The sequence below is a fragment of the Quercus lobata genome, chromosome 3 (assembly GCF_001633185.2).
Source record: "Quercus lobata isolate SW786 chromosome 3, ValleyOak3.0 Primary Assembly, whole genome shotgun sequence".
In the NCBI taxonomy this organism is placed as follows: Eukaryota; Viridiplantae; Streptophyta; class Magnoliopsida; order Fagales; family Fagaceae; genus Quercus; species Quercus lobata.
In genome coordinates this window covers 64,947,285-64,969,920 of record NC_044906.1, presented here as the reverse complement: position 1 = coordinate 64,969,920, position 22,636 = coordinate 64,947,285, and the positions used below count along the sequence as shown (strand labels likewise).

At 38.1% G+C, this 22,636-nt stretch overlaps 2 protein-coding genes across 2 annotated transcripts; one reads left to right on the top strand and one right to left on the bottom strand.

The window, feature by feature from the left end:
* Positions 1 to 570: 570 nt before the first annotated feature.
* On the bottom strand, positions 571 to 4,638 carry LOC115981281 (serine/threonine-protein phosphatase 7 long form homolog). Its single transcript, XM_031103441.1, has 6 exons — positions 4,528 to 4,638; positions 3,660 to 4,423; positions 1,906 to 1,996; positions 1,400 to 1,792; positions 662 to 1,187; positions 571 to 575 (listed from the first exon to the last, which is right to left on the bottom strand). The coding sequence occupies exons 1-6, from the start codon at positions 4,636 to 4,638 to the stop codon at positions 571 to 573; spliced, it is 1,890 nt and encodes a 629-aa protein (XP_030959301.1).
* A 661-nt stretch (positions 4,639 to 5,299) lies between these two features.
* LOC115981280 (high mobility group B protein 3-like) lies at positions 5,300 to 6,135 on the top strand. Its single transcript, XM_031103440.1, has 5 exons — positions 5,300 to 5,351; positions 5,474 to 5,627; positions 5,707 to 5,814; positions 5,902 to 5,959; positions 6,073 to 6,135. Exons 1-5 carry the CDS (start codon positions 5,300 to 5,302, stop codon positions 6,133 to 6,135), a joined length of 435 nt encoding a protein of 144 aa, XP_030959300.1.
* The last annotated feature ends 16,501 nt before the right edge of the window (positions 6,136 to 22,636 follow it).

Below are 22,636 nucleotides of genomic sequence, written 5' to 3'. Positions count from 1 at the left end.
GTAGAGGTCAAGGGAAGCAGCCACCGCCGTGGATCCGTGCACCACAGCATGCTCTCCGGCCAGTATGACTAATACCTTACATATTGTATCAAAACCAACATTGGTCTCCACGAACTGGTTCTTCAGATCTCCATTCAGTGTAACAGGTACACCAATCACCTGTCAAATTAATAGAAGTTCTATTAATAGACTGTGGTATCATAAAAATATATCTAGATTAAAATAACAAATGATGCAAGGAATAAAATTGCAACAAATATCCTTATTTGAGGCATTCACCTAGTTCCAATAATGTAGGTTCAAACCATATTGAAAACAAAAATAATCTTATGGAAATGTGAAAAGAGAATTAATAATGGAATACAGTGTGTTGTTTCACATTAAGCTTTCAGATACCTTTTTTGAATCTTACGCCGTCTCGTATAATGCGGAGGAGGTCTTGCATGTCCTTCGTCAGATGCCTTGGGCCCAACATTGTGTCCATGTTTGTGCCCCCCTGTCCCACACGGTGGTGCCTTTGATATGCGTTTAGGCCGACCTTCAGCCGCTGTAGGTAACCCAACCGGCTGCTCAGCCTGAACATGGGGTGGGTCAATGGCTGAAGAAGGGGTACTAAACGAACTATGGGAGGGTGGCTCCTGCTGCATGTCAGGTGGGGTACCCAGGTCAAAGGATGGAATCGGTGATAGCTGAAGAAATGACTGTGGGGTGGGTGGACGGACGTCAGACCCAGAACAAGGAAGTGGGGTGGGTGGAGGGATGGTGGGGCAAGGAGACGGATGGTGGGTAGGTGAAGGGATGGTGGGCGTAGGGGCTGGATGTGGGCTAGGTGAAGGGATGGTGGCAGTAGGAGCTGAATGTGGGTTGGGTGAAGGGATGGTGACGGTAGGGGATGGATGTGGGATGGATGAAGGGATGGTGGGGCTGGCGGATGCATGTGGGGTGGATGCACAGGGATCGGGGGTAGGGAGAAGCTGAGGGGTAGCAACAGGCGGACGGGATTGACATCCGGCCGGAGCTGTGCTCGTGCTTGGGCCGGTAGGCATAGCTGCCTCCTCAATCGGGGCCTCAGGGATAGGAGGTTGGACACGTGTCATCGCCTGTACTGCCGTCAACACCTCAGTAATGTCGTTGTGGTCCTCCGTGCCCACTGGATGACGCCTCAATAAACGGACGTATCCTTCAATCTGCACATGGAAAAACCACACATATTAGACCTGCAATACGAAATCAACAATGCCAATTGATAATAAAATAAATGTTGGTTCTGCTACTAATAATTGCAAATTAAAGGGAGATGAAGTGGTAAGCAAAAAATGTAGTAACAAACATCATGCTCTCTAAACAGTGGTTTCATGGTAAGAAATACGGTAACATGTAGAAGAGATTGAGAAGTTACCAGCAGAGTCACTACAGCACCAGGCCTATCGATGAACCTCCGAGTCACCCTTTTGAACCAGTCATGGTACTCGTGCTCTGGAGGCATATCACCAAGCACAGCTTCACAACGCCGATCAAAGCGATAACCCCACTCAAGGATATGCGCAGCATGCTTCTGCATCCAATTAACACCGATCTTCCCCCTCAAATCAATGCCATGAAGCACTCTGTCAGTGTTAACAGCGCGGGGAATTTCTTGGATCATCCCGAATTGACGAACAACACGATCCGGTGTATGTTTCTCTACTAGGTGGAAACATACAAGCGGCACCGTTGCCGTCCATACGGCCCTCCCTGCAACACACCAGGGCGGGAGGTCGTCAAAATGAGCTTCATATGGCTGCCACACCACCTACAATAGCCAAAAAAGAAGTACACAACACATTAGGGAACAATGTTTATATTTCAAAGTTCACGAAACCTATATGGACGTTCGTAAAAGCGTAAAATAAGGCATTTTCATACCTGGTCTGGCAACATGGAAGCTAGTTGCTCGCGATACCTGTCCCTGAAGATGTGGGCGGGCCTATTTTTCTTGTTTGGGACCCACAACCACCTACAATCAAGAAGAATGGATCAATAAGTACTGAGATAATGTTAAAACTATAATGTAATCACATATATTAAATTAAAGGAAATATACGGAAATTGAAATTTGAGGGCACTTTGTAATCACTTAAGATGAAGAAATAAGAGGAAATTGAAAGTAAGGTGGAGGGTGAGGTCATGTGAATTGCAGTAGTAATTAATTCAAAGTTAGCTTTTTTATACTTTTTATTTATTTATAATTTTATATGCTTATATTTCTTTATATATTATGAGTCAAAATCCATATAATTTATTGAGTCTTAAAACTATAAGTCCATATTTCAACTAATATATCAATTTCAAGTCTAAAACTCTACCCAATAATTATAATAATACTATTGATTCTCAAAAAAAAAAAAAAAAACTATTAAAACAATTTTTCTATTAAAATATTCTAAAAAAATTACTATTAAAAAACAGAAATATAAAAGCTCAAGTTAAATATTGCAGTACTAGTTTTATTACTTATATATTACGTGTGGACCCACATAAACAAAGCCTAAAACTTTTTTTTTGAAGTCTCTTTGTCATTTCCAACAACTAGTCACATGCTAGGTTCACAAAACAAGAAAGAAAACACAAAACAAGGCAATGAAAATTCAAAATAGAATTGAAGAAGGACTAGCGAACGAAGAGAAAGAAGAAGAAGAAGAAAAAGAAGAAAGAAGAAAAAGAAGATGAAGTAGCAATAGCAACTGCCTCGCCTCAGCCTCTCCACACAACTTGACTGAAAAGCTCATATGTTTAAATAGCTTTCACACTAGTGTTTTATTTTGATCTTTCTTAAATACAGTCCTAATGAATCAGGATGGGCCACATATATTCTCAATTATATATTTCTTTGTTCTAGGGGTTTCTGTTGAACTTTATATTCTCAGTCATAATGCTAACTCTCTTTACATGAAAACATCCAACTATATAAGTAACATATTATATTCCTTTTTGATTGGCCTTCCAACTGAGTTTTCTCTACTTCTTTTAATCATTACGTTGTTTCGATATCTTCTCTTGCTTCTTATAGGCACAATCCCCAAGTTCCAAACTGAAAAGGAATATTTAGATTTATATTGTTTGAAATGGCTTTCATCTTGAATAGACAAATCATTGATGGGATTGTGGCTGCATTGTTGACAGCCTCAATCCTAGTGGAAATATGCATATAAAGATGGTAAAACAAATTTCCACATATAGATGCATTTGTGTGTGTGTGTGTGTAATGCATTGTAGTTGTCAAATATAGAATCATATTGGGAATCAATTATTATTATTATATTCTTTTTTTGGTATTGTGCATCATAATGTGCAGACATTTTGAAAATTTATATAATACTATAATTCATATAATAATTATACATATATAATAAAATTAAAGCATTTATGCTGATTCACCTCTTACTCATTATATGTAGTGTCTTTTACATTCTTTATAAATAACCTAAAGACTCTCTCTATGAGTGTTACTGATTACAATAAAACCTTTATAAAAAACCTAAAGAGACTACGACTTCAAATAGCAAATAAAATTCCTCAAGAAGAAGTTAGAACCAAATAGAAAAAGAACTCAAAACATAATATAAGACTCGTGCTTTGGTGAAGACAGTATGTTATAGCAGTATGAGGTAGAGACTTACTTCAGGGATAGTGGACCACGTACTGAAGGACCGTAAGCACCCACTGGCGGGCCTCGCTCAACTGTCGGGCACAAATAGGGGAACCTGGCCCATGCCCAGTACTGGAGCAACAGCAAGCACCCACCAATCTGACTGGTGTCCTCGCTTGCCCTGCATAGCTCTCGATACAACCATGCAAGGCAAGCACTTCCCCAACTGTACCTCCGTGGATTGTGAAGGTTTTCCAACTGCTGCACCCACATTAGATGCACCCTATCGCCGGATTTGTCCATGAATATTGTGTCCCCCAATAGCGGTAGGATGTAGCATCGTGCGTACTTATGCAGCTGATCCTCTTCAGCATCAGGCGGCAATGGGTTAGCAACTTCCTCCAAAAGGCGGTTGATGAGAATCCTCTGCCCATCAAGTTGCTTATGGTTATTTTGAGTTACAAGTTGAAAACCAAGGAAGTCCCGGCACACATTCACCCAAGTTTTTTGTGTGCTCCCTGATATAGCGTCACCATCAACAGGAAGCCCGAGAAGAACCTCCACATCCTGCAATGTGATGGTCACCTCACCATGTGGCATGTGAAAGGTGTGAGTCTCGGGCCGCCATCGCTCCACTAAGGCCGTTATCAGGCCATTGTCAATCTCTCTACCTGGGACCCACAGGAGTCCCTCCAAACCAACTGTGGTGATGATGTTCCTCACTCGGTCGTCCACCATTGGAGGTTGCTTGGAGAACTCTGAACTACGACTACGGCAAGTAATGGACCCTGGATCCTGCACATAACAAAATCATGGATTAATATAGTATATGCAAATACGTGTACATTGTATGGATTAAATGCATGTGCACAAGTTACTGTTTTAGTTGAGTGTTTTACCCGCCCATTCCAAATAGCTTCGGACCGATGCGTCGCCTGCTGTGTCAACACCGAGTCGTCAATGGGTCCAGGCTGTGTATAGTCAATGCGTCCAGCATTTGCAGCAGCCATACTGAAGAAGAATGATAAGCAGTTAGTTTCAAAATTGAACACACAATATGCTTAAATATATAGGTATGACTTAGAGCAGCCATAATGAAATGACGACTATGGTTGCTTGTTCATAATTGCAGAATCATAGCAAATTTCTTAGAACTTTGAAGGGAGGACTTCACCGGGAATTAGCTTACTAAACCGGTATTTTGGTAGTTATTTATTTAATTTTTTTTTTTCGGTATGAAAGTTTCCAACATATATCTACTAAATCCTTTTCATGAGAATGATTAAACCAAAATACTCCTCACATGTTTGTGTGTATACTGGCTTTAAAGTAAAAGAAACAACAAGAGAATGAGCCTAATCTGTTCATACATGCACTAATTCAAACATAGTTTGAATTGAATTTTTGTCTATCAATAGAGTATAAAATCATAAATTACAAATTAAGTTTTAACTATTTCAAGTATCTTGCTTTATATGGTAGTCGATATTTACACTATTTATGCTGTAGGTAACTTAGGTTGATTTCAATGGATTTAACTATAGCATATTGCTTTGCTTTGCTTTGCTTTGTATCTCACAGTCATATGATTGTGGACCATTGGGTAATCTTAATTTGTTAAGAATCAAATATGTTAATATATGGGACGCTTTTTAGTGCTAAATACTAACTATGAGCACCATGTTTGGGATTACAGTGCCAGCACTTAGGGGAAAGGACTACGGCAAGACTAAAATGCGTTATCCGGACTACACAGAGACAGAATAAGGTTGCCAGATGAAAAATACATAAGGCCTCCAAAAATGTTTTTAAGTGCACAAGCATCATAATTATCTGTTCTAACAGCATATATATATGAGAATGCAGGACTTGCGAGTAGGAAATGGCCCCATACCAAAGATGGGAGAGACTGTAGTGGTAAGCCACTAATTGTGGAGAAGATTGTGGAGAAGCCCAGTGACCCCCCCAAGAAGAAGCCTACTACTACTACTACAGACAGGTACTCTTCTTCTCTTCCCTTTCTCTGTCAATGCAATCTTTTCTGGGTATAACACTGTTTTTTTTTTTTTGTTTGGCAGGAAGAAATCAAGTTCAACAGCGCCGAAGGCAAAGAAAGCAAAAACTGACAAGAAGTCTAAGGATCCAAATGCCCCCAAGCGCCCACAAACTGCCTTCTTTCTCTTCATGTATACTATCTCTCAGTCCCTCTCTTGCACGTTTGGATTATCTTTCCGCGTGTGTGTGTGCTGAAATGTTTTCAATTTCTGTGTCAGGGATGACTTTAGGAAGACTTATAAAGAAGAAAATCCCGATTCGAAGGGTGGTAAAGAGGTACAAGTATTTATTAATTACTGCCCTTGCTCTTTATTTTTTATTTTTTGTTAGGTGATTAAACTTTGGACAGGTTGTTCTAATCTTCTTGTTTGACTTACAATGAATTGTAGGTAGCAAAGGAGGGTGGTGAGAAGTGGAAATCTCTAGACAGAAAGAGAGAAAAATATTCCTAGGACATTAATAGGTGGAAAACAATAATTATTGACTATGGAACAAGATACAAATGCAGCAAATGAAAGGCAAAAAAAATGGCAGAAGAAGAAAGGACAGAGTTACCTATAGAAGAATTAACATATAAGTGCCTATATCAAGTCATTTTTGGACTTGTCCTATCTTCTCCTATCCACTCTTTATGGTGTCCTTTTCACAATGGGCAACTACGGATTGCAACAAATAGGAAGTACTTATCAAATTGTCGCCATCTTCATTGACAAGAAACACATCACTAAGACAAAAAGTCTACTTGCATCTAGATTCAAACTTTTAAACCTGTAACACCAACGCCTTATAATTAGCAACTATAATTTCAAGCCATCCGTACTAAGGATAGAAGGTTGCATAAGTTATAAACTTATAATGGTCACGTTTCTGCCACACTGAAATGAAGGAGTTCCTTCTGTAGGCCTTTCTCGAAAGTGTATCCATGTGTGAGAATTTGCTTGAGCACAAAATATACTTCCCTACATACTAGAATTTGATATCTGGTTTAAATGAGGCCAACAAAAATAAAATAAACCAGTAAGAAAACCATCTCCTTACAGGGGAAAAAAAAAATCAAATTTTCTAATCACATTTCATCACTTGGCAATGACTTATACATAGCCGAAACATATAAATAAACACTGAGAAAGAACCATGGTAGGCATTCGAGTTGTTTTCTTTATATATGACTGAGCTTTGGTGACATTTTTATACTTCAATATGGTGTTTTGATTCTCCACCCAATAAATTTCTGTGCGTGCTGGATATAACCAGAATATTTTACCTCTATAACAAATTCAGTACAGAAACCAAAATAGAAAAAAAAAACAAAAAAAAAAACGAACTGATTACATTGCAAAATGCATAGGGGACTCACCTTTTTTTCTTCTTTTTCTTTCAGATGGTGGAGACTGAGTTACAGCGGACAGGGACGTGCGACAGTGGGTCGGTGAGCGAGAGAGTGAGAGGGTGACTGAGCGGTGAGGCTGAGAGGGTGAGTGGGTTGGGGCCGGCGTCGGCGTCGGCGACGGTGACGCTGAGAGAGTGAGAGAAGGAGAGGGTGAGTGAGAGTGGGTCGGAGACTGAGAGAGGGGTTTCAGAGGACCGGTGAGGCTGAGAGGGTCAGTGGGTGAGTGGGTCGGCGTCGGCGACGGTGACGCTGAGAGAGTGAGAGAAGGAGAGGGTGAGTGAGAGTGGGTCGGAGACTGAGAGAGGGGTTTCAGAGGACCGGTGAGGCTGAGAGGGTCAGTGGGTGAGTGGGTCGGCGTCGGCGACGGTGACGCTGAGAGAGTGAGAGAAGGAGAGGGTGAGTGAGAGAAGGAGAGGGAGAGTGGGTCGGAGACAGAGAGGGGGTTTGACTGATGAGGGAGAGTGAGATTGAGATTGGAGAGCGTTAAATTCAAAAAACGCCTATTAGAAATCGAGTGCCTGAGACTCGATTTCCATTTTGGAAATCGAGTCTTAGACAGTCGATTTCCATGTGTAGTCCACGTGGAAATCGAGTTTTAGACACTCGATTTCCACGTGTACTCCAACGTCTTTTTTGCCATGTCAAAGGACGTAAACCGAGCCTTAGAGACTCGATTTAGGGGCCCAAAATCGAGCCTCTGAGGCTCGAGTTGCTAGTTTGCGAAAATGTTTCCAAACTGACCCTACTAACTAAATAGTTGGGGTTTTATGGGTAATTACCCATTTTCGCCGCTTATCTGCCTCCTTCCTTCTAATAAAGACTTAAAAGTTTGTGTAACTAGACGATGTGGGATTCGTTGGTTCTCAACTAGAAAGGCTCTATTTAGTTAGCTTTTGGGCTTTGGCTTTCCACGCGTCAGTGTCGTAACTATTTCGCTCTTTTATCCTTCTCGCGGATGTTCTGTACTTCTATTAGGATAATTTTATTTTCATCTATTTTGAAAATCTTGAATCATCGCACGTTTTTTATGTGATAGTTACTCTACAAATATAAATATTTTTGAAGTGTGAGGAATAAGAATTAGCGTTCAAGTCTCCAGAAGGGAGCTTCATTTTAGAGTTATTTCCTCTAACTCATTATGTGACTATTTATGTGTCTATTTATGAATATTATTTAAATAAGTTACATAACTCATTAAAAAAATTATTTTACTAAAACCGCATTGATAGTATCTTTAATCATCACATAGTAGATTGGTATCTTCATTCTTCAAACCAATTTAGAGCTAAACTTTTTCCTTTCATTATGTGACTATTTATGTGTCTATTTATGAATATTATTTAAATAAGTTACATAACTCATTAAAAAAATTATTTTACTAAAACCGCATATTGATAGTATCTTTAATCATCACATAGTAGGTTGGTATCTTCATTCTTCAAACCAATTTAGAGCTAAACTTTTTCCTTTCAGCTCTCTTTCGTGTATTCACCTCATTTTAATCCGTCACTACACAAATGAAACAATAACTATAGGGGCACGCTCAATTTCACATATTAAAGTGGTCGATTGTGAGTTGTAGACACTTTCTGCCTACTTTTATTTATATGGACCTATCACTTTTTGTGGATCACTTCCAATCCACCATATCAACATTAACATTTATATAATATCTAAAAACTGAAATATAGCATTTATTATTGCTACGGTCTTATTGAGTCACATCAGCATAGCATTTCGATCTACTTTGGTCCACTTTGGTCCATTTCAGTCTATTTCGGTCCATTTTGGTCCATTTCAGTCCATTTGGTCCACTTCAGTCCATTCGGTGATGCTTTGGGATAGAGATTTGTGTGGAAAGAGGAGTTGTTTCATTGAAATTTATGTCACACTCTAATTGTAATTTTAGTAAATTCTTGATAAAATTACATTTTTCTTATATTATTAAAGCCATGTAATTATTTTTTAATATAAGTGATGAATTTACTTATATTTGTTCTCTTTAAGCCATTCAAGATGTATAGAGGATGAATCGTTTGTAAGGAGTATTAGAAAAAAAAATCTAATCACACATTACATTATTTACAAAATATCTCACCTTATATAATAATTGAATGTAAAATACATTATATTTCCTTGTAAAAAAAAATTACAAAATTTAAAACACTTTCAAATAACAAATATTGATAGCTTAATTTAGAAAATCTAATATATTGTATCAACTATACTTTGTTAGAAAATAATCAATTCATTTTAAGAAGGGTTTGAGACTAACACTTATAAGTTTCATCTACTATTTTCATTTTTCACTTAACAAAAATAGATCATCAAATTTCTTCATGCGTCACATGAGTCTATGACTTGTGAAATTGTAAAATTGAATCTGAAATTAAGTGTTTTCATAATATTGTTGCAAATGAAAAGATAATTACATGAGAATTGGGTGAATTTTATGTGTTTATATGCTTTACTGGATAGGTTAGTTTTAACTTTTATGGGTCAAGTAGTTGCACCATGTGTTAACTTAAAGTTATTGACATAGGGGTTGCATGTGTAGTAGTTTGAAAACTTAGTGTTGAGCATCTCTAATAAACTCTCTATATTTTTGTATTGTTTGGAGAGTAAATAGTAACTTTTACCTTTTACTTGCTTTTTTCAAATACATTTTCCTACAAACTCTCTACCATTTTTCTATCTCATTTAAAATCATCAATTTCATTCATTTTTTATGTATTAGTTTTAACTTTTTACCAAGAGAGAGAGAGAAGTATTATGGGGTTGGTTTTTTTTATTCCATTAAATTATTTTGCTAATAAACAATAACACTAGACCGAGAGAATGACTTTTCATTAGTAAAACACTTTTTGAGCTTTGGAGAGATGGTTGGGACTGTGTTTTTAGGTTTTACCCTATAGAATAGAAAAGATTTTGCTTTTAGCTCATCTATTGGAGATGCTCCCTCTTAACTAATAATGATCTCATTCAGACTATATAAACAATATGTCTCCATTATGTGGGCTCATAAATTCACAATTGTATGAAATCCATATATTGTGAAAGACATGTTGCATATGTCACAATAGATCCCTTCTTCCTCTTAACAGCTCATCAATCATGACTTTCATCATATTCTAGATTTTTTTACCCAACATGGGGTCTCTTGGTCTTTCCTTTTCACCCACTATGACTCACATTTCTTGGGTTGCTCTTTACTAGCATATGTTAAAGGTTAATATTGACTGTGGCTCTTGAGATTATCTCATTCATGATTGTTATGGTAATTATTTGCAAACTTATGCCATGCGAGAGAAAATGTAATATAATCATTTTATAAGAATGTAATGTAAAATTTGTAGGTTAAATAGTGCATGTGTTATTTAGAAATATTTTCTATTTTTATAAATTTCATTTAATGGAACGTATAATGTATTCTGCATTCAACAACAATACATATATACGCGCACGCATGCACACACACGCACGCACACACACACACACATATATGAAAAACGTAATTTAATAAAAATATATAAATTACATAATCATAATATTTTTTTTATATAAATGGAAAAAAAATTTATTTAATGACTTTTTTATTTATATATACCATAATCAAATGACTAATTTGAACATATCCAAATTTTTTTTTTTTAAATGTACAATTTCATTCCATGGAATACATGTAACATGTTACATTAAGTTTAAAATTCTAAGTTTAGAATTCTAGCTTTTTTTTTCTTTTTCGTTTCTTTTTTCTTTTCAAATATAAGTATAATGCCTATATTATTGAAACCTGAATTTTAAGGTAACCTTTTGAATTTATTTATCGTTTTTATTGCTTTTTTAGTCCATATCTCTAATTTCAAATGCTTTTTTGTTTATATTTTTCACCCAAAACTAAAGAGTTTAACCCAAATGGAACATAATTTTATACTTTTCAACCCAAAAAATAAGGGGATGGGGGAATTTTGAGCCCAAAACTAAAAAGGCAACATACAAAAAGAATTAATTTAAAACCCAATTAGTCCAAAATGGTTTGAATGAATTGAAGTAGACCAAAGTGGACCGAATGGGCCAAAGTGAACCAAATTGACAGAAGCAGGGACGGAACCAGGATTCATACCTGAGGGGGGCAAAGCTTAAAACCAAAAAAAAAAAAATTATGAAAATAAAAACTAATATCTATTTCATATTCAACAAAATATTACCTACAAAATAAGTATTTATTAAAATTTTCATATTATAAAACACATCAACAAAGTATAATATACAAAATAAGTGTTTCTTATTCTGTGTGCGATTTTTGTTTAGTCCATATTTATTTATTTTTTATTTTGGTTTTGTAGTTAAAGGGGCATGAATTTTATTTATTTATTTATTTTCTTGTAGGTCAATATCTAAATATTTTAGAGGAGGAGAGACAAATATATATATATATATATATATATAAGGGCAAATCTTAATTTTTTTATACTAGTTTTTATTTTTATTTTTTTTTCGGTGGGGGGGGGGGGGGGGGGGGTAATGGCCCCCCTCTTGCATAGTGTAGGTCCGTCCCTGGACAAAAGTAAACCAAATTGGACTAAAATGGATTAAAATACTACGCTAATGTGGCTCAAAAGGAGTATAGCAACAATAAATATTATGCTCTAGCTTTTAGATATTTTATAATCATGGCATTGATCTATTTATCCACAGAACCTCCCTTATAGTATCGTCATCGCAATAGAGTTAATTTAGTTATTCATGTAATTTTATTTGATAAACTACTACATGGTCCAATGTCATTCCTAAACTTGATTCTAATTGCTAAGAGTAGTATTCAATTAACATGTTGGTGGCAAAAAGGAGAAAACATTTTCAATGTATATGTAAACCTTTATTTTGAACAAAATGAGTTATCTTCATTCAGTTGCAAGTCATAATTCCCTCAATAAAATTTAATTTTAAAATTTAAAATTTTTTTTAGTTAAGATAAAATATTGATAATAATTTTAATGTCATAAATATTGAGTCAATTTTAAAGGTGGGTTTTTTTTTTTTTTTGGGAGAAACAAACACACACACACATACAAGGGAGAGGGAAAGGGGTTCTAACACAAGACACACCACAACTCCACTCAAAAGCCATGGTAACTTTTAAGGGATGGTGGAGCAAGTTATACTACACACAACACACTCTCTTAAGTAATGTGGGACAATTACCCATTCTTTTTTTTTTTAAGAAACAAACACACCCCTTTCCCTCTCCCTTGTGTGTGTGTGTGTGTGTGTGTGTATGTGTGTGTGTGTTTGTTTCTAAAAAAAAAAGAATGGGTAATTGTCCCACATTACTTAAGAGAGTGTGTTGTGTGTAGTATAACTTGCCCCACCTTTCCTTAAAAGTTACCGTGGTTTTTGAGTGGAGTTGTGGTGTGCTTTTGTGTCATTCCTAGCTTGTAATGTAATGGTATTAAGTAATTTTTATTTTAGGGTTGAATTTTTTATTTTTCAAAATTCTAGTGTTAAATTTGTTACTTTTGAAACCATAGGGTTTAATTTGGACTACCACTAAGCTATAGGTTCAAAGTGAAATTTTCCCATTTATTTTTCGAATAAATTAATTGATTTAGTAATTATTAGGGATTAAGGGCACGTTTGGTACACTGTAATAATTATTACATAGGAATAGGAATAAGTATTACAAGGAATACATTAAGTTGGAATGTAATAAGTATTACTATTCATTAGTTTGGTGACCATTTAGGAATAGAAACCTTAATATGCATCCACAATTTAGTAGAGTATAAAAAGAATGTGTAATTAAATCATTTTTAAGTCAAATTTCCTAAAATACACTTATTTTAGGGTGTTCAAAATAGAGCTAATAATTAACAACAAGGAAAATTTATTTTCTTTCCTTTTGAAGATATGGCAACTAATGGCTTTTTAGGAAATTAGTTATTACATAAGATGAAAGAATAGATATTCAGTACTTTTGATAAGGAATAGTTATTCCTCATTTTGAAGAATAGCTAAACATTAGGAATAACTATTCATTGTAATAAAAATATAACCAAACAACTGAATAGTTATGCCATAGGAATATCTATTACATTACAGTGTTTATTCCAGTCTACCAAACGTGCCCTAAGTGTTATAATGCATGCGTAGAGCATTGGATATATATAATTAAAAAATGAGATCTTAAAATAATTAGTTTTATTCTACAAAATTTATTAATAAGACCGATGCTAAGGATAGCACCATAAATGGCTGCCACATTTATGGTTATCGCAATAGTGTTCTTCACCCATTTTCTTTGATTTACCAACTCAATATTTCGGTCAAAATACACATAAACACTAGAAAAGATAATTGAACCAACTAAAAATTATTTACATTAAAATACAATTATAATTATATATTTTATATATAATATAATGAAAAACACATATTAAGCTTTCAAAGAAAAAATTGTGACACTTAGGGTCCGTTTGGAAATCGCTTATTTTGCTGAAACTGAAAAAATTTTGTTGAAAGTAAGGAAAAAAAAAAAAAAAGAGCAAAAAGCTGACTTCTGGAGCAATGAGACCCACTATAGGAGCAAAAATAAGTTACAAAGTAAAATAAGCTGACTTTTTCTCAAATCCAAAATGCAACCTTAATTGCACATACACCAATTTGTATTTCATTGGCATAAATGAAGTATAAATTTTGAAACACTAACATCATAATCCTAATTCTTTGATTTTTTATTAAAATTTTTTTTTCTTACACGTTGGAATCTAGAAAAATATGTACACTCTTATCCCATTTTATTTTGTTTTTTTGGTTTCTTAGTAGTTTTTTATTTACACACTAGATTTCAAAAAATATTTTGTTTCTCAATTTTTGGCTATGGCTATAAAAATCTCAATATTTTCTGTTTTATGAAAAAAAATATGCACACATAAAATGACCGACAAAAATTATTTAATTTATCAAATAAAGGTATGTTTAACAACATGTTTATGTTTAGGTATAAGAAAATGTTTATAGAGGATAAGTTGCTCTAAAGATACACTCAGTTTAGGTTCTCCCCAACTACTCAACTGATAACATAGGTGTTATGCCTCTAGATACTATTCAATTGATGAAAATAAATGCCATGCACAAATTCATTAAAGTTTTTCTAATAAATAATTGTAAACTAATATTTTTTTTTTTTAAGTTTTTGAATAATCTAATTTTATAGTTTCATGTTACTTGTAAAAATTTAATTAATTTTGTTCAAAAAAATTCAAACAATCCTTAATTATCCAAATGATCATTTTCATGATAGTAAATTTGATAAAAGCTTCTATTTACATCTTTGAACAGAACACTGTCATATTAGGTTTTCAAATTGGATACCCGCACTATCTTATACATTTTACGATTCTATTTTTTCTACAGCTTCACTAGTGATTCTTTCCCCTTGTACATTTCTATTGCGAATAATACAATAATATATTCTACTATGTTAACACGGAGTCCAACAACAATTGACCTCCATGGTTTAAAGGATAGATTTAATTAACTATCTATTATTTTATTTTCTATTATAAAAACAGTAATCCCAATTATAACATGTATATTTCAAAAATATATATCATATCATATATTTATGAAAAATAGATGTTACTTAATGAAACTATTTTTATCAACCAACAATTGAATTCCGAGTCAAACTACCTTGGAAAAAATGTTTTAATACTGTTTTTATTCTATTTTATCCATTCTATCATTCATATTATGTTTTATTTGGATGATAACATGCTTCAAAGAAAGTTGTCAAAAAAGATCCTACAAGAAGTTCAGGCGGTAGATAATACCTAAGATATGAGTTGTAAACTTGTAATAAACATGGTAATTATTCCATTTAAACCCAAAAAAATATGAATATTTATTTAAACACTTAATTGCACATAAACCAATTGGTATTTGCGCAAATAAAGTATGAATTTTGAAATACTAACATCATAATTGTGGGGCCAGGGAACTTATGATCCGGCCCACGCTCTACTAGGGCCCAGGGCCCGTGCCGAGGAGGTATTTGCCGAGGACGAATGGGGAAAGGCCGAAATGCCGGGGGCACAGCCGAGGATGACCCTGTCCTTGGCAATCCAAGACTTCAAAGGGAAGAGCAACATCTCGTTGAAGGCTGCCCCCAAAAAGCCCCCTGAAGGAGATGCGAGTAGAATGGGACCCACGTGGGGATACGGTGCGAAACTGGTTCAGGGTAAATGCGTCCCTTCCGCATTAAATGCACCTGCCAACGTCCTAACCATGTTAATGAGAAAAGACGCCTGGACAGGGTGACTTCGATCATCGCAACTAACAAAAAGCAAGAAGGGATAGCTGATGGGACGGGTACTGAAGTAGGCACCTGCCTGATCAACAAGTGGAGGGCTAAGATCAACCAAGAAGGGCTATATAATGTGAAGGTTGATGCACCAAGAAGGGGGGCTGGGAAAAAAGGCCAAGAACTAGAGCCTCCCAGACCGCCTCAAGGAGAAAGATTTCTCGAGCGAACACGGCCTAATTCTGTACGAACAAGATGACTAACCCTCGCCCGGTGACCAAGACCTAGCCTTTCAAACCCATACTCTATAAGTGATATTGTTTGGGCCTTTTTACGTGCGAACTCAACATTATTATGGGTCGTTATAAATTGTGTCCTTACAATTGGCGCCGTCTGTGGGAAGGCTTGTATGTTGGCACAGGCGGTAGGTTGAGACAGTCCCCTTGTCATTTCCAATAGCCGGTTGTAGTTTTCTAGCGTAAAGTTCCACTAGGGGCTACGTTCCTTTACTAGGGGCTGCGCTTCATAGCGTCAACAGCACGGATGGTTCTAGGGGCTTGGCCGAGGAGGTAATTCCCCTAAACCAAGGTCCCACGCCATAGCCGAGGGGTTTACTCCCCCAACTACTTAAAAAATCAAGTTTTGGACAGAACCAAGGTATTGCATGGTCCTCAGACTCAAACTTATGGGGAAACCAACTACTTAAAAAATCAAGTTTTGGAGAGAACCAAGGTATTGCATGGTCCTCGGACTCAAACCTATGGAGAAACCAACTACTTAAAAAATCAAGTTTTGGAGAGAACCAAGGTATTGCATGGTCCTCGGACTCAAACCTATGGGGAAACCAACTACTTAAGAAATCAAGTTTTGGACAGAACTAAGGTATTGCATGGTCCTCAGACTCAAACCTATGGGGAAACCAACTACTTAAAAAATCAAGTTTTGAACAGAACCAAGGTATTGCATGGTCCTCGGACTCAAACTTATGGGGAAACCAACTACTTAAAAAATCAAGTTTTGGACAGAACCAAGGTATTGCATGGTCCTCGAACTCAAACCTATGGGGAAACCAAGTACTTAAAAAATCAAGTTTTGGACAGAACCAAGGTATTGCATGGTCCTCGGACTCAAACCTATAGGGAAACCAACTGCTTAAAGGAAATTTGGACACCAAGTTGGTCCTAATGGCACATATGACATTTCAGGTGATGCCTATGTACCCGCTGAAATAGGTCCAGACACGAGTTCAATACCCTATGGGGGCGGGCGTGCTGGTATTCTGTAACAGGATTCTAAACATGTCATATGTGCAACCATGCATACATGTTACGATAATTAGTTCAGAAATCATAAACAGTAGTAAGTATCGACGAGGGCAACTGACAAGTAACCAAAAGGAAAAAGGAAGAAAAGAATTTCATATATGTGGTCAACAGGTTCAAACTACCAGCAGACTACAAAGTTTTGTCAATAAAAAAAAAAAAAAGAGAAAACTAGTTAATCATTAAACTAAAAACAAATACAGAGCCTGGCTGGGGTTTCTACTTCTTCAATTCTGCGTCGGCCACATCTTGGGAAGGCGGAACGGGATCAGCTTCGACGCCTTGGAGGACATTCCCTTCTGGGGAAGACTGAGCAGGGTCGGTGTTGGTGCTCTTGGGGACCACAGCGAGGGGAATTGCATGTAGGGGCTGGGCAAGTATGGCTCGCTCTTCGGCGTTAGACATCTGAGCGCCGACCACAGGCTCAGCATCCTCTTTGGGTACCTCGGGATCCATACGCTCAGATACTTCTATCACATCCTGAAGCTCTCCCTCTTTAAGCGGCTCGCCAGGAGAGGCGCCGACCTGTACAGCTTCCGACTGAGTGACCCCTCCCTCATGTTGGTCGCTCACAGTCTCGGAGCTGGTGGAGGTGGCCTCACGGATGCTGTAGGGTAGAATATGTTCTCCGCTTTCCACAAATCAAACGAAGCATCCACCCCAGCTCTTTTCAAGACCTCTTCCTAAACCTGGGAGCAGTAAAGCTTGCATACTCCGGGAATTTGGGTTTTAAGGGAGGCTTGGGTGTCAGCTACCCCCGCGTTGTAACCCTCATCCTCGACCATTTCCTTCGCAGCCTCAGCCTCGTTTCTGGCAAACTCAGCCTCCCGCTTGGCCCTCATGGCTTCCTCCCGGGCATACTCCGCCACACCTTTGTCATTCTCTGCCAAGATCAGTCTTTTCTTTAAATCATTGATCTGCTCCTTGGCTATTCGCAACTGATCCTCGGCTTCGAGCAGACGTTTTCTCTGTTCCTCAGCCTGTTTTTGGGCGCCAGCTAAACCTGCCAAAACGCTATCCCTATCTCAGATAGCTTCCGTTAAGGCAACCTTGTCCTTGGCGAGGTTGTCCTCGGAAGTTTTGAGAGTCCGCGTAGCCTCTAAGCGCTTGGAGCGTTCATTCTCACCTGTCTTACTCTGCTTGTTCACTTCCTCCTCCATCCTATAGGTGGCCTGGGGAGCCTGTCAAGTGAGATAAATACATCGTGAATGACAGACCGGGAGTAAGAGTTAATAAAGTTTTAGGTTTCAAGAGCCTTACCATGCCCAAGTACCTCTTTGTACTGAGGAAAACCTCCTGCATCCTCATTTTCTTCAACTCATCCACGTCGGTGGGAAGTAACATGGTTCTCCCTAATGCGTCTGCCACATAACCACCCTCGCCATCTCCAAGGTCCCTCATGGACGCGGTTTCCAGCAGTGGCCCCCCGAGGAGCATTGGGGCAGGAAGCCAGGCGCTTGGCAAGGATTGGGCCTCGATCCCCTTTCCCTTGCCTTGGGCAGATTGGGTTTCGGTCTCTTTACCCTTGCTTTGGTGCCCAATCTTCAATTGTTTCGCACGCGGGGCTTCCTCCCTCTCCTTAGAAGGTTAGGATTTTCCCCCATCCATGGTTTCCTTGCCCTTGGGACTCCTCTTTCTCTTTGAATCAGTGGTCTCCGGCCGAGGAGGCAGAGCTGGTTGGGGAGGAGCAGGAAGTTTGGGGCGGGGGGATTGTGACTGTGACTTTGTGGAGAATGACCTAGTCTGGATAGTCTGGGGCTGAGGTGGTGGAGACGGAGCATTGGATTGCGGCGTTCCCTGCGTACCCTTCCCCGGTTGACCCTCGAGGAGGTCGAATAAGCTGGTCGGGGGCTTTCTCTTAAGTCCCATCTCGGCTTGGGAAGATGTGCCTACTGATGACAATTCCGCCTCGGACAAGGCTGGATCACCTATATCACCAGAAGGATCCTCGGATTGGTCGGCTAGGTCAAATACCCCAAATCCCTCCTCGGACTGATCTAACTCGCCTTCGTCCTCCGCTCATTGATGAGATGAGGAGAGGTCCACCAGTGGGATGCCCTCTGGGACAAATGATCCTTCGGAGATTAAAAATCCTGACTCGACCACGGTAATTTTTGGAAGCCGAGGACGGCTGGCGCTGATCACGTGCCTAGAGTCGGCAAATGACTTCTGAAGGGGAGCGTACCCTAATATTTTGTGAGCGGCTCGGACTTGACCATCTTCGTCATTTACGAAAACTACCGCTTGTAGAACAGTCTCCAAGTCCACTAGGTTAACTAGGTGAAAATGCCGTTGAAAAGCGTGTGGATTTGCAAAAAAAAAAAAAAAAAACACATACGCATGGTTAGTTACCAAACCACATCAGATTAGAATGGCGCAAAGGGTCGGCGCCCTTCCATTCCCTATACCCCACCTGGTTCTCCTTCTACCATGGGGCACAGATTGCCATCATGTCATTCACCGGAGACGATAAGGAAATCCTTATTTAATCCCTTGTTGGAATCAGGGAGGCATTGAATTAGTCGAACCCTCTTGTCTCTCGTCTTCATATAGTAGGATTTCCCCTTCAAATTTTGGAGATTGTAGCACCAATTCACGTCATGGTGGGTCAGTCTTAGCCCCATCTTTTTGTTTAAAACATCTACACAACTCAGAATCTTAAACATGTTGCCGGTGCACTGGGTGGGGGCTAATCGGAAGTGCCTGAGGTAACCCTTCATTACCAGCCCCATAGGGATTCTCATACCCCCATCTACAAAGGCGAGGACGGGAATTACCACCTCGCCCGTTTCCCTCATATAGTACCACTCCCCCATCTTACAATGCCTCAGGCTTACGTTGGGAGGAATCCTGTAATCGGCGATGAACTTTTTCATCGCCTCTTCAATATCGACTAATTTCCTCAGTCTCAATTTAGCCATCTCTATGATTTACTAAACAAACTCAACCAGCGACGGGAGAAGAAAGGGAACCAAAGAAAAATAAACCCAGAAAAGAAAAAGCACAAGTTAATGGAGGCAGGGAACTTACAGAAAAGAGGAAAGACGCTTCGGACAGGCTTTTTGTGCTGGAGATAGACTTGAGTTTAGACGAAAGTTCAAATGAACCCAGGGTATACGCGCTAGAACTCTTAAGTGCAAAACTGAAGAGACAAATCCGTTCCAAAAAACATTTATGTTTCCTATTGAGAGTAACTGCACGAATTTTCCCGCCCATAAAGGCCAAGAAATCCCCACCGTTAGATCTCCATCATGCCGTAGAACGTGGGAAACACAGAGCCGCCCGCATTTAATGAGGCCACGCTTCACCTTCCAAAGTCTCCAGGAACGTGTCTCGAGCAGACGAAAAGTCTCGGGAACCGATAGGTGATAGGGATTGACAGGCATTGACAGATGTCTGATGTCATCAAAACCCTCCTATCCGTTTGAGGAGCCGGATAGCAGGATTTTGAGGGGCTATTGTGGGGCCAGGGAACTTATAATCCGACCCACGCTCTACTAGGGCCCAGGGCCCGTGCCGAGGAGGGTATTTGCCAAGGACGAATGGGGAAAGGCCGAAATGCCGGGGGCACAACCGAGGATGACCCTGTCCTCGGCAATCCAAGACTTCAAAGGGAAGAGCAACATCTCGTTGAAGGCTACCCCCAAAAAGCCCCCTGAAAGAGATGCGAGTAGAATGGGACCCATGTGGGGGTACGGTGCGAAACTGGTTCAGGGTAAATACGTCCCCTCCGCATTAAATGCACCCGCCAACGTCCTAACCATGTTAATGAGAAAAGACGCCTGGACAGGGTGACTTCGATCATCGCAACTAACAAAAAGTAAGGAGGGACAGCTGATGGGATGGGTACTGAAGTAGGCACCTGCCTGATCAACAAGTAGAGGGCTAAGATCAACCAAGAAGGGTTATATAATGTGAAGGTTGATGCACCAAGAAGGGGGGCTGGGAAAAAAGGCCAAGAACCAGAGCCTCCCAGACCGCCTCAAGGAGAAAGATTCCTCGAGCAAATACGGCCTAATTCTGTACGAACAAGATGACTAACCCTCGCCCGGTGACCAAGACCTAGCCTTTCAAACCCATGCTCTATAAGTGATATTGTTTGGGCATTTTTACGTGCGAACTCAACATTATTATGGGTCGTTACAAATTGTGTCCTTACAATAATCATGCTGCTTTGATTTTTCTAATTATTTATTTTTACTTAAATGTTGAAATCATTAAAAATATGTATCCTCCTATCCTCTTTTTTTTTTTTTTTTTTTTTTTTTTTTTTTTTTTTTTTTTTTTTTTTGTTTTCTAAGAACTTTTACATTGAATGAATGTAAAAATTATTTTCTTAAAGTTTATGTTTAACAACATATTTAGGTTTAGGTTTAAGAAAATATATGTTAAGGGTACGTCGCTCTAACGGTACATTTATTTAAGATTCTCCCGTTACAAGTTACAACATAAGGGCTATGATTTTAGATACTCTTTACTTGAAATAACACGCCTTCTACAAATTCAATGAAAATTTGTAAATAATTAATTACAAGTTGATATATTTATAGTTTTTTATTAATATAGTTTTATAGTTTAGTGTTACATGTAAAAGTTTAATTAATTTTGTTCACATAAAAATCAAGTAAACCTAAATTTATCTAAATTTCTACATAAAATTTATGTGTTGAGGAGAATTACACCACTTAATAACAAAAATGACGATGTTGTTACATTAGGTATAACTTTTACCCCTTTTTTTCCTAAAATATTGTTAATGTTGTACGTTTCATATGTTAACTTATTTACATTACAATTAGTCTATAATAACATTCAAACTTGCTATATTTAGAATGTCAAAAACATAATTATTGAAGGGTCACGATTTGAGTTTTAAGCCCAAAAGTTAAAAGGATCTAGGTCCAAAGAGTCCAATACAATGAATTTGTAGAAAGTGGGTTGAAAAACTAGGCTCTAATGAGTTAGGTAACGATTATAGTGGGTTCAAATGATAATAAAGTAAAAGTGGACTAGTTGTATCTAATGAAAATCGTCTTCGACACAATCCGAGGAGATCAGTTCTTGTATATAATTCTTGGAGTTAATTACAAGTATAGTTCTTATTACTACAGTGTTTCTCTCTTAATTCTTTGATCCCCCATCTTTAGGGTCTTCTCTCTATTTTATATCATCTTCCTCCTTTCATCTCTACCCTTCATGTGTAGAATAGATTGCTGGTGTTGATCCTTGTCCCATCAGCACTTTCTTGAAGTCTCTGGTAGTAGCTGTAAGACTGAAAATTACTGTTCATGTATCACTTCCTCATTAATGCGGCTAGAGAGTTAGTTACAGAACATTCAATGTGATGGTAGCAGCTTTCTCTTAGATATTTCTTAGTCCCATACCTTCTGGATGTGTATCCTTACCAGTAGAATTTCCTAGAATGTCGCCCTGGATGGCGGACCACAGCTTCGGACTTCGGCTTTGACCAGTCAAGGTGGCATCCCTTCTCGAATCACTTTCCTGGACTCTCATGACCATACCTCACCTCTTCATTCACTGACGCGAACTCCTTTAATAGTGTGTCCCCGTCCTCGGACTACCTAATGTCCTCGAATTGGACCCCTAACCCAACATATACATAGATACGCATTACTAGGCCTACCACCCCTACAATTATATTACCATATTTTTTATGAATAATATTTATAATTATATTGTGAACTACACACAAAAGAATGAAATAGCAAACACCATAAAAAAAAAATAATAATAAATAACATGGTTTAGCTAAATCTAAGCCTACATCGATGGCAAATGCCAACCAAAATTTATTATTAATAATAGGAATTGCAACCACACATAAACTTTGAGGGAAAAAAAAACATAATCTAATCCAAAACCCCAATACACCCAAAGGTTCCCTCACACTATCTCACTAGGAAAAACTAGCCTTT